This window comes from Balaenoptera ricei, chromosome X (assembly GCF_028023285.1).
Source record: "Balaenoptera ricei isolate mBalRic1 chromosome X, mBalRic1.hap2, whole genome shotgun sequence".
NCBI lineage: Eukaryota > Metazoa > Chordata > Mammalia > Artiodactyla > Balaenopteridae > Balaenoptera > Balaenoptera ricei.
Genome location: NC_082660.1, coordinates 92072688 through 92085828, shown reverse-complemented (window position 1 = coordinate 92085828; position 13141 = coordinate 92072688). Strand labels below are relative to the sequence as shown.

Below are 13141 nucleotides of genomic sequence, written 5' to 3'. Positions count from 1 at the left end.
AATACCAATATTATTTACATTCTACCAGAAAAGAGGAAAAAAATTGAAAGTTCACTAATGAATTTTATAAAGCTAGCAAACCTAAGACCAAAACCTGCTAAAGGTAGTACATAAAAGGTAACTATAAACAAATATTAATAATAAATATAAAAATCAAAATAAAACATTAACAAACTATAAAACTTATAAACAAACAGAACTCAGAAGTTTGGCAATAAAAAGCTCTACTATGACCTAGTAGGATTAGAAAAAAATCAGCAGCTACTTCTAATGGGTACCAACAAGAATAGAAGGGAATAACTTAAATATTGAAAGTGCTTTTTACCAACAGTCAACAGCAATCCTCATTCTAACCATGAAATGCCAAAGTCATTTCCACTAAAACCAGGAACAAGTCAAGGTCATCCACAATCTCCATTTTTATTCAGTAGTATTTTGGGTGATTCTAGTTATTGCAACAAGATAAGAAAATAAATAATTAGTGTAAAACTGGGAAAAGTTAAAAGCAATTTCTATTTACAATTGATATGACTGTATTTGTCTAAAACACAGAGGACTATTTAAAAATCACAAAGTCAATAAGCAAAATAGAAGAGGTGGTGAGGCAAAGATAAACACAAAAAAATCAATAGCTTTCCTCTATTCTAGCAAGTTTTTAGGAAGTATTGCACTCTAGAGACCATGTGCTAACATTATTTTCTTATTTCTTTTGCTTAAAAGGATATATATTACTAATGAAAGGAGTATCCTCTATCAAACTCATCCACAGAATGTTTTAATCAATTGCTACTTCAACCAATTGTTTCAGTGTCAATGTGTCACTGATGTTTATTTCAGTTTTTTCATTATATTATTTTCTCTATTTGTACACAAGTGTCTTTTATAAATTTAAATCTGTATCTCTTCCAGTTTTTTGATAAGAATATTACTTTATCTTGTAAGTGTCCACCAAAATGTCTTAATTCATAGTGCTCAAGCCTTCTAGATCTAACAGTTCATTCCATGTTTCAAAAAGATCGGTTTCTTATCTTCGGTTCCAAGGCACATGTGACAATATGTAACAACTCTCCTGCTTGGAAGACTGAGTTAGCTAGCGGATTTTCAAACTCTCAAATACACCGATTAGCTTGTTCATTGTCAATGCTTTGAGTGAAGTGTTGTCACACTCGTGTAAGTCACTTGCTAGACTACTTTTTACAAATTGTGGCATTTTCATAGCCCATAGTGCACTGTATATACCCTTTGGTGTTTCAAATTTCTTCATAATAGACCCATAAACAATTAATTACTAGTGTCACAACCCAATACTATTCATTCCAACTTTAATAAAACAGGTTCTGTGATATAGGACTTCACCAACAGTCTTCAGTGCATCATGCCTCAAAGATAGCAAAAAGAGCAATAATGTTTCCATTTATAGAGAAGAATAACATGTGGTAAATAACCTATAACTAATAATCTCTAAAAAGTTCTGTCAAAAAGTGGTGAAAAGGACGGCATATTCAATGTCTGGGTATGGGAAAAAGAAATAAAATTACATCTCTACTTCATACCACATACAAAATTATATACCAGAAGGATTAAACACACCCACATACAAATAGCTATTTTTAAAAGCTTGAAGAAAATATTAAAAATTACTGTAAACTCTTGGGGTAGGAAAAGCTTGCCTCAGCATGTCCAGAATCCTAGAAGCCATAAAGGGAAAGGCTGAATTATATGACTACCTAAATATGTAGCTCTTCTACAGAAAAAGACACCATGAACAAAGTTAAATGAGGTAGGATATGCATGGAAATATACACATGATGTATTTTAAGTGAAATAAAAGTTGCAGAACAGAACAATATATGGACTGTGATTTCATTTTCCGATAAAAATATGAATATGTGTATCATTTATGTTTAAATACACATAAAACGCATTCATAGTAGGTAACTGTAAAAATGGGTGAGAAAAGGGCAGTTTTATGTTTTAATTTATATTTTATCTGTTTTAGTTTTTAATAGAACTGCTATGGTTTAAGAAAATACAATAAAGAAGATTAAAATAGAGTTCATTATGAAAAATAATCTCTCAGAGTGGTGTTAATTCCCAAATCTGTCTCAGAGTGGTAGTCAAATGCCCAGGTGGATGCATAATCCTGTCCACCAATGCAGAAGCTATAATATGGCCTTCTTCCCCAGAAACTAATTTTTCCCCTTTCTAAGTTAAAACAAATATATCTGGGACTTCTATTGATAGTTTTAAAATAGCTGAAAAACAATTCCAGAGTGTTACTAACATCTTAATATTTCCCCAATTATAGTCATTTCCACCTAAACACGTGTGATGATATATGTATGACATATATTTATAGACATTCACAAGTTATGACATTCATAACATAAAGATTTAACTTTTATATCGGAAGAAAATCAACCACAATTTAATGGAATTATAAGCGACATGGTGCAATTTAACACTTCCAATTCTGGCTATAGATTACACAGACCAGCATAACAAGAGCTGATGATTGATGATGTTAAATAATAACTGATTACAAAGAATCATTCCCCAAATCAGCTTAAATGGATTTAAAATTTAGAAAATATTTTAAATATTGTTTGTTTTATTTGGTCTTGCCTAGATTCCATCCTTTCTAATATCAAAAAGAGAATCCAATTTAATTCATTTTAAATGATGGAAGAAGGTAAAAATAAAAAGTTTTCTTTTATTGATCCATTTCATTATGTCAGGGTTTTCATTACAGCTTATTGAAAGAAAGCCACAAAAATTAGCAAGATTATAGTTAAACCACATTTTAGCGAAGACTGAAATAGAAATGGAAAAAAAACTAAAGAGATGACAATTCATTTTGCTTGAGATTCAAAAAAAAATCAATAACAAGTTATCATTACTCATCAAAAAAATTCCAGAAAAGAAAGATACTAATCAACATGTAGGAGAGAATGCATTGCAAATACTACAGTTCTCTCCTGTTGTAAAAGTATACATCTCTCAAACTCTGTATGAAAGCTAATTGATAATATATCTTAAAAGTCATAAAACTACCATCAACTGATGATCCACCTCTGGCAAAGGGGTATCTAGGCAGACAAAATTTTTAATTGTGTCCAGGGAGATAGATGCTCTAGCTCTTGAATACAAATATTTGTTTTCAGCCACAAGTCAATCTCCATAGCAGACGTGGATGCACCTGGTTCTTCTACTTTGACAGCACTAATTTCTACCTAAGAGAGCTTGCCCTGATTCCTTGAGCACTAAATAAACAACCTTCTGATGATAATTTGGTTTCTGATGCACATTGACCTTAGGGACAGAATGTTCTGAGCAGCCAACACTAAGAATCTGATCTACTTGGTAATTACATTTCTTATAGTAACATAGACTGTCATTCTGTTATTTTATTTTCAAAAAGAAATTCCACCCCATTTAATAACATGTTATGCCCATGTGCAAACTTAGAAAAATGCTCAATAAACAGAAGGCTCTAATGCCCAAACAAAGATGCTTGTATTACACTTACTCTTTCACTTTTTAAAATGTAAATGGTCAACAGGGCCAAAGAGTTACACTTAGCCCACTGCCAGTGCTGGATTGAATTCCATTGACATGAACCTGTTAGGATAAAGTTACCCATCCAATAAGGTTTCTTTCCCACCCGCTACCTTCTCCCTCCACTCAGGCTTACCCCCAAACCCAACATTGCCCGAGCCCTTAACACAGGCCTGAGAGGGACCCAATGGAGAGGGGAAAGCATGGAGATACACATCTCTGAAAGTAAATATGCGTTATCCTGCTTGACACCACACCTCAGGGCAGAACAAACCAGGGGTCATTACCCTAGTCTTCTGCATCCCGAGATGGCAGCACGATAGTTCTGGTTTAAAGGCAAGGAAGAGCCACAGTTTAAACAGAGAAATCAGAAAAAAACGTTCAACCTGGGATGTGATGTAAAATGAATGTAAAAAGATAGCATTGAAAATGGTCATAATCACTCTTCAAAAAAACCATTCTCAAGGGAATTTAGCAGAGAAATTAACCAAACAGAGGCATAAACACAAAATTTGCCTGAACCACATCAATTTGCTAAACCTACACTTAGAATCTCTTTTGAAACAAGGCAAGTAAAATATGAATTTAAAAATAGAAAACCAGCTTCCTGAGCCTTGAAATATTATGCTTTGGGTGGCAATTTATAAGAGAACTCTACTCCATCTTTGTAAAATTCCCTTTGAACACATTTGACTGGGATAGACCCACTTAAATTCCTAAAACCATTAGATGAGAGAAAAACCAAAATAGCAGAATATCCTCTGAGTTTCTAATTTCCTCGGTTACCCAGAAGTTGCCATCCTCTCTAAAGAGAGGACACTGCCCCCTCCTTGCCCCGATGAGCTGCCACAATCACAGAACTGTGCCCTTCCCAAAATGTTTGAGAGTGGCAGCCTCCGATGTGAAAGCATGAGGACATCTGCGTGTGGCTGGGCCGGCCCTGTGGCCTCCCTGGACCAGGCAGTCACATATCTGTCTCACACAGCACTTACCAAAGTCTGGGTGATTCCGTGCCAAACAATACCAGGTGTGGGACATCAAAATTACATGCAGTGCACATAGGGCTGTGCCACGTTAAGACTGGTGCCTTCTCAGTCTCTGTTCAACAAAGGTCCAAAAAATCTTGGCATCCAGCCACACCCAGGTCACCGTATTACCACAGCAATGACAATTATTATTCTGTATCAAATGCCCACCGGTGCATGACCTGGTGTCACGGGAATTAAGCGGTCACCCACAAAAGACACAGAAGCACAAAGAGACTACTGCCAATGGTCTCTCAGAAGGAGGAAATAAAAAGACAAGTGCGAGGGAGGGAGAGGGAAGAAGAATGGGAAGGGATGAGAAAAGAGACCTGCAGGAGCAGATGGACACTGGTCAGACCTGTGCCCCTGCTGCACGGTGGCTTTTTATTACGCAAGTTGACCTCATTTTTCACCCCATGTAGAAAAGTCACTCAGCACCCCAAGTTCAACATGGCTTGATCTGAATATTTTTTAGATGTTCAAGATACAGATCCGGGTCAGGGGACAAGTTTGTTCTTGTTGTCTCTATTTTCTTAAGTATCTCCAACGAATAATTTTTAGTAGAAAAATAGAAAAATTTTAAATCAGGCTCTGAAAATTCATCTACAGTATCATCCAATTTGATGTATAGAATATATAGGTATATGGATAGTACAAGTGTCTGGAAGGGTATCCACAGGTGCAATTCTATGCTTCTCTCCCCAGCTGCCACAGTCCCTTACCCAGTTCTTTCTGCAGCCCTCCACTCTTACTCTCTGCACCTTCTCTCTGGGGATCACATCCACTCCAATGTCCTCAATTACCATTCATCCTCCGGTGGCCCCCAAATCTGTATCTATAGCCTAGTCTTCTCTGAGCGCCAGATCAATACATTCAAGTGACAATAGGGTGTATCCATCTGGATGTCACACAGTTACCTCAAACTCAACTTATTTTAAATGGATTAGGCTTCCCCTCCCAAATCTTTTTCTCCTTCCTAATAATAGAGCAAGAAAAATGTTAGTTCCCTTTACCCTCATCCCATCCTTAAAACTGATGTCAAATTAGCCCCCACGTGTTCATGATTCAATAGGGTCACCATACCCAACAACTTTAAGCTAACCAGTCCTTGGTCCTTTTGTCTACTATAGGCAACATTAGAGTAAGTATATGGAAGCCTGGGGCTAAAACCAGATCATAACTGAACAGAGATTTTACCCTTTCCTGGCCTCATGTATAAAGCAGGATAACATCTCCAAACTGACTAGGAATATGTTGTGAGGGCGGGTGAGATCATGTCTGATGAAACACTTTGTGTCCTTAGAAATAAGAAAATCCTATTTCTTTGAGAAATTATTGTAACAGTTGCCTTGCAGGAATGACATCACTCTACACAGTGGTCACTTAATAAGTGCTAAACTTTATTGTTGTTATTATTTATTAAATGATGCTGACACGTGGCAGAATGCCCCCAGCGAAACAAAGGTCAACCAAAAAAGCTATCAACCTTGAATTCCAGGGAATTAAGCGTGCTCACTTTTCTTAATTAACTGCTATGTGCCAGAACATTCTAAGTATTTCCCATGTATTACTTCATTTAATCCTCACAACGAGCCCCATCTTCAGCACTCATCTATTATTTCAGAGAGAAAACTTCAACCCACCTCATGTTTAATCTAAACATTTTTTCCACTCAGTACATGCTCCAATCAATCACCTGCTCCATTCCCAACACTTTTCTTTTTCAAAAATTTTTGAAAAAATCAGTATTTGTTTTAGATAAATAAGAACACATAGATGAATAAAAAGTAAAAAGTTAAAGATTACTCTATCCTTCCACCCAAAGATAACCACTGTTACTATTTGGGTGTCTGTAATTCCAGAGTTTTTAGTGTCTACTTAAACGTCTTATATTCTCAAAAAAATGGAATCATACTATGAATACTGCTATCTAATCTACCTTTCTCACTTAACAATGCATGATGAATATCGTTCCCTGGCAATATGGATTGCAAGTGACATATTTATCTTATACCGTGTGAATAGTCCTTAATTTATTTAACCAATCCAGTGTGCTAAATTGTTTAAGTTGTTTCCAGTTTTTACTATTTCACACATTGCTGGGATGAACAGCCTTGTACATACAGTTTTTGGCCAATGAATCAATTATTTCCTTAGGACAAAGGGTTTACCTATTTTAAGGCTTATGATATGTATTACAAAATGGCCCTCCACAAACCTTGTGCCAGTGTAAGCTCATTCCTGCCACCAGGGTTTGAAAGGATCCATTTTGCCACATCCTCAAGCACACTGCACAGTGGGTGAGAGAGGAACTTTTATATGAATTCCAATTATTCTTTCTAGTCAAAATTATTTACTGGCTCTCAGCGTTCAGTGGGATAATATTCAAACAGTTCTCCACAAACTGGCTTCAGCCAGCTTTCCAAATTTATTTAGTTCCCATCCTTACACTCTCCACTCTAAGCAGACTAGTCTCCCGCTTACTGTCACAAGAAGAGTTCCTGCCTCCATGCCTTTCTCACACCAGTCCCCCGTCACTCCCATCATACGGAATGCCTTAACTACCTATCCCATAGAGGACTCATTTTAAATGGCCACTTCCTCCATAAATCTGTAGCTGACTATTGTATCCCACAGAAACCTTTGCTTCCTCTGTGCTCTGAACGCACATATTTGACAATGAATATATGCTTGAGATATTCTGTTATCTTTTTGTTTGTATGTTTCTTATCTCTCCAACTAGATTATAAACCAAAAGACAAGGATGGTTTCTTTTTCTTCTTTCTTTTTTTTTCCAGCATTAACACACAACTTTATTGATGATACACAAATTAAGTCAATGCCCATGACAGGAGGGAGCTTATTTATGATGAATTGGTTCACTGTCACTTATGCAGAAGAAATAGTAAAAATATTTCAATCTAGGCAGTGAGATAAAAAGCAACAAACTTGTTTTCAGAACAGGTAGTGATATTCATTCATCCAGCTTAGACCTGAAGACCAACTCAGATAAATATCAGCGTTGATGATACAATATGATATTCATTACTCAAAATTGGCAGCTGAAAGGATTCCTTTACCATATAAACAAGGTGGAGAAAAGGAATAGTTTACAGTGTGTGTTGCTTCTAAACTACAAAATCAAGAAGTTATTCCTGGCTCTTTGGGAACATATGCTCAGCCAGTTTGGCCATGAATTTTCCAACTTTTACTTTCACCAAAAAATCATGATGGCTTTCTATCCCCAGAATCTTATCAGCACACACTTGAAATTCTTTTAAAAAGAAAAAAAGTGAACCTTCGCTGAATTGATTCTGAGTAGGTTCATTTTCCTCCCATTTAAAATTGTCATTTATGTTCTCAAATATGACCAGAAGTTTAAGAATCACCTCTTTGTTCTCCTTCTTATTAAACAGGGAACCCAGTGAAGATGGTACTTGGGCCCTGAGCAGTTCTCTAGTCATGGCTGGATTTTCAGCCAAATTCAAAAGGAGTTTCAAAACCTGAAATTTGGTTTCTTCATTTCCTGCTGAAAATAAACGAAAAAAGTCTGAAATGGAATTAGCAAGCATGTGCTGATACTCATTAGTAACAGTCATGTTCGTAAGCAATCTTAGTCCCGCCAGCTGCACAGATGAGTTCAAGCGAGAAGTGATTGTGTCATCACACACTTGATTCATGTATATCTTAAGCCTGCGCTGATTTTCAGCATTCACACTCAAGTTATTTAGGACAATTAAAGCCTTTTCCTTAACTATGGGATCCCGAGTATTGAGAATCTTTGCAACAATTGGGAGACCACCCAGATCACGAATAATATCTCTGTTAAATGCGTAAGCAGCATTGTTACCCAGGGCAATTAAAGCTGCTTCGAGAATATAAGGCTTTTCAGACATCTCAACCAAGCAAAGAACTTTTTGCAACTCTTGAGGGGACAAAATAGTATCATCTGAATTGGGGGAAGCCCTTTTCTGCACGGCCCGACGAGCCCGGGTAGCCCTGGCCCTTGCCCTGGCCCTAGCTCTGGTCCCAGCCTCAGTCCCAATCCGGGCCCAAGGTGGGTACCATACTATACCTTTGTTCTCACTGTTGTCATCATCATCATCAGACCAGTCATTGTACCTGGCCCCAGGACAGTCCCCAACATCATCCACGTCCCCAGATCCGCCCTCAGCCATTTTCTCCTTGTTCTGTTTTCTTCCCCTGGTCAGTCTATAAATGCAATAGCAGGCGCCAGCCCCAATCACCAGTCCTGCAGTCACCCAGCCTACTTTCCTGGCGTAGCCCATGCAATCGTCCCTGACGATATCAGGGACCAAGGAACAGAGCAGTCACAGGCTGGGGGAGGAGGGCTATGGGCCTGGCCTGGGTGCCGGCCTTTGGAGGATGATTGTCTTCAGCCACTTCAAGGCCACAACAGCTGATTCTGGAGGTGGACCTAGCGGGTGGAGGAAGGAAAAGGGGTTTGAGTTTCTCTTCTCCTTGTGTTGTCCCATGCAGACAGTTGCACAGAGGGATAAGTAAATGAGTTCTTGGCAGGAAGTGTAGATTGTTAACAAACTCTTTCCTCCTCATTTCACTCTCCCCCTACCCTCCGCAGTCCACCCCCTCCCCAAGCCTAGATAAAGGCAACGGAGCCCATAGTCTCTGCTGGGCCCTCAGCCACCCCAACCTCGGGTGTTCCCAGGGAGTGGCACCTTGCACTAACCTCCTTCAGACAGGCAGTTTGCCCCTTCTTCCCTCCCCTGGAGGTGTGCCACGCCTAACAACCCTTGCAATCTGCAGAGAGACCAGAGGCAGTGAGAACTGAAGCCTTGATGGATTGACTGTACATTCGTTGCTTTCCTGATTCACCTATATAGGTTGTCAGATTTTTTTAAAAAAAACCTCTCTATGCCATCCAAAACATGCACGTGCCTGCCCCTTCCCTAGCCTGAAATGGGAGGGATGTTAGGGAAATAAGGTAGGATAGGGTGAGCCTGTCCAACCGCGGGCGATTTCCAACCCCTCCCCCATTCCAAGCAGCCCCCACGCCCACACCGACCTCTACTGATCTGAGGAAACTTCCTCCCTCGCTTCAAGTGGTGCCACCTGCTACAGCAGACCTGCAGGATGACAGATCGAAAACATGGGGACTAAATGCTGTTGAGAGAAGAGGATTATGAACAAACTATCTGATAGGTTTCCCTTCTGTCATTCTCCCCCACCCCACCCCCCGCGACACACGCGCGCGCGCGCACACACACACACACACACACACACAACGCACGCCATTTCGCCACAGTCCCAGGAGTGCAAGAAACACACTCAGACTCAGACCCAACCTAGATTATTGCCATCTCTGGTTTCTCCCCACCCCCACCACCGCCCCTGTTAGGGTCCCCATTTGGTCTTACCCTCAAATCGACCTTCACCGATCGGGGTTAATTTCCTTCCTCTTCTCTAGCCTGGCGTAGTGCCGCAACCTACGGAAAGACTGGCAACCCGGGAGAGGCTCGGACCCACAAGACACAGAGCCATGGTCAGGAAGACACAGTCACAGTCAGAAAGACGGGAAACAGCCGCTACCGAGTGCTTGGTGGACGGACCGGTCCCCAGAACAGAAAACTCTTTCCTAATTCGGAGGCCTGGTTGTCAAAGGTTTCCCACCCCTATGACCCCTCTCGGGGCTCTGCTGACACATCACGTTGCACACCCCCCTCCCCATGTCCAGCCTTTCCCCGCCGGCACTGTCCTGGAGTACTGGGGGCAAACACCCAGGCCGCAGCTCCCTTTCCAGATTATGGCCTCGGTTCCACCAGATTCCCACCTCCTAATCTCTGAGCTCCTCCCCAAACACCCCGCTGCTCACCATTTCGCAGCAACGAAATGGGCTGCGGGCGGGACAGATGTCTTGGAAAGCCGGCGGCGAGTGGGAGAGACGACGGAGGCGCCCCAGGACCCGCGACGGTCTCCGCCCTGCGCCCTCGGCCACCCCCACCTTCTGGAATCTCCCAGGCACTGACCTGCAGGGATCCGGGACAATTTCCTTCTCCTCCTCCTCCTTCTTGCCTCTGCTGCAGGCCCGCTCGCCCTCAGGGCAATGGGGAGCTGGTACTCAGACGGGAACAACGACCAGAACAAGAAGGACTTCTGCACACGTCAGCTCTTGGTCACGTGAGAGCTACGTCATCCACCAACTCGGGTCCCCAATTTCCCCTCCCACCAGCAGTGCGGCAGAAGAGGGCCCGCCCCCCTCCATTCCCTCCCCCATATCAGGCCTTGTTACTCTTTCTTCTTTGCTAATCCCATCTCCCTGTAGTTGTGTTTGCCTTCCTCTGATTACCAGAAAGGGACAGCATCTTCCCCTGGGGTTACTGGCCACTTGTACTTTTTGAAAAATTGCCTCTTCCTTCCCTAGGCTCCTGGGGCAGCAACCTCTCCTTCCACCTCCCCACCTCCCAGCTACAAATGTCTACCGTTTCCTCTGAAATCTAGTCCCAGATCTGAAAAGAAAAAGCCATCAGAAAAGGAGACCTGGAGTGAGTGTGGTTTTTTCTTTCTTAATGCTTTTTTGTTCTTTCAGTTCTGCCCTCTCCCACCCCCAGCCTACATTCTTTTTGTGAGAAAAGAATTGCTGTAAAGCTATTTTCATTTGAGAAAAAAAAAAAAGAGTGGGAGTTGGAGAGTGATGTTGGGTGATGGCCTCCAAAAGTCCCACATTTTCTCACTTGCAGGGAGTGTTACACACTTCACTCAAAGCAATCTTAATGTCTTCTGGGGCCTAGCACATAACACAATCCTGAATGAGCTCATCACTGTGTCTGAGGATACATAAATCTTCTGACTAGGCCAGTCTTCTAAACAGGAGACTTTCACTCCCATCAGTTAGCAAGGAAGAGGCATGGAGACCTCAGAAGACAGTGACACAGAAAAGGTTGAGTAGAAATCACAACTATGTCGTGGATGTCCATCAGATAGAGAGGCACGCACACTGACAAAGTGAGTGGCAGACAAAGAACATTACAAAATATACAAATAGTATCATCTTTAAATGAAATAGGTGTTAGAGGAACACTGAGACCAAGACAAAATTTGCTGAACTCGGAATCTAGCAATTAGTGTGAAACCTTTTCACTGACTGCTTTGATGAACTCAATGACTCACCTGTCAGCAATGAGCAAACTATTTAAGAGTGGGAAAAATAATAAAATAATGTCAGAACACGGGGTCTACAGTGGGATATGCCCTAATATTTAAGATATAAGTTTATTATCTGAGTATAAATTTTAAGATCCACAGACCATATGGGAGTAAATCAAGAGTCTGGGAAGTTTGGGAACAGGCAAAACTCCAGGGAAATTCATATCGATGTAACTTCTGGAAGACAGTACTAGGATATGACTAAAATTTTTTTTTTTCTTCCAGTTTTATGAGATATAATTGATATACAACACTGTGTACGTTTAAGGTGAACAGGATATGACTGAAATTTAGTAAGCAGAAACCAAATCAACTATATGATTCTGTGTTTGGAGAAGGATCATGTGCAGCGAGGGGGCTTCTTTAAGCACAGGAATATATGAAAAGGAGAGTCAGAGGAAAGTGTTGATAGTTCCCACCCAAGCACTGTCTGGAGGAGAGGGAGTCTTGGCGAAGATGAATGGAAAAAATAGCTTTCTTTGGCAGAGCCATCCCCGTGATGCGTAAGTGTACTTCAAGTTTCTTAGCTGAGAGACACTTCTTAATGTGCACCAATGCCCTTGCTCTGACTTCAGGCTCACCACACAACCTTCTGAGGTTGTGGCTTCCCAAGGAGTAGCTGGTCAACAGGGAGAGAATGGGCTGGTAAAACTGACAGAAACCTCTAGTACCCCTGAAGGTTGTATTTCTCAGGATAAATTTTTCAGTTGCCATTCCTTTGTGAGACTTAGCTTCCCTTGTGGCCTTCTTACAGGGAGAGAATGCAAAGATCCATGGGTTTGGGCCTTCAGATATAGATTTATATATGTCTCTATGAATGGGAGTCTTTCCTTGACAGAGGCATCTGCTCTCATCGTACAGACAAAATCAGGTATTGATCATGAAGGGATGAGGACAAGACTGAACTGTAGATGCAACCTTGTCTACAGTCTTGTCAGGGAAGCCAGGTAGCTTTAGCTTAGAAGACAGCCTTGTGCACCACCATTTCAGAATTGTACCTCTATAACGTTCACTTAATGTGAAAGTGAAAACTAAAGCATGCTGTGGCAAATAGGCCCCCAGCACCTCAGTCACAGCTGAACAAAGGATTCATATCCAAAGTAGTTAAAGGGCTCCTGCAAATCAACAATAACATCTGAAACAGTTTACATTTCTCTCTGGGAAAAGAAAGGAAGTGCATTTTACATTTTACATCCCCTGTCATTTTCCCCAGCAAAAGGGTGGGCATTGTGCCCAAAACAGACCAACTCAATACTCTCTTACTGAAATTTAAACCTTAAGCAGAGATAGACAACCAAAAATCAGTGGAAGTATGGCATCCTGAAAAGACCATATATCAATTCCTTCTACCTAGACACCTCAGAGCTGATGCTGGT

General features: G+C 40.9%; 1 protein-coding gene across 2 annotated transcripts; it reads right to left on the bottom strand.

The window, feature by feature from the left end:
* Positions 1 to 5962: 5962 nt before the first annotated feature.
* ARMCX3 (armadillo repeat containing X-linked 3) lies at positions 5963 to 10729 on the bottom strand. 2 transcript variants are annotated; one of them, XM_059910899.1, is made up of 5 exons: positions 10589 to 10729; positions 9980 to 10059; positions 9628 to 9688; positions 9292 to 9362; positions 5963 to 9021 (listed from the first exon to the last, which is right to left on the bottom strand). In XM_059910899.1, the coding sequence occupies exon 5, from the start codon at positions 8870 to 8872 to the stop codon at positions 7733 to 7735; it is 1140 nt and encodes a 379-aa protein (XP_059766882.1). In that variant the 5' UTR covers positions 8873 to 9021; positions 9292 to 9362; positions 9628 to 9688; positions 9980 to 10059; positions 10589 to 10729; the 3' UTR covers positions 5963 to 7732. The 2 variants fall into 2 exon arrangements, with proteins under 2 accessions (XP_059766882.1, XP_059766883.1); XM_059910900.1 differs by lacking the exon at positions 9292 to 9362.
* Between the last annotated feature and the right edge of the window lie 2412 nt (positions 10730 to 13141).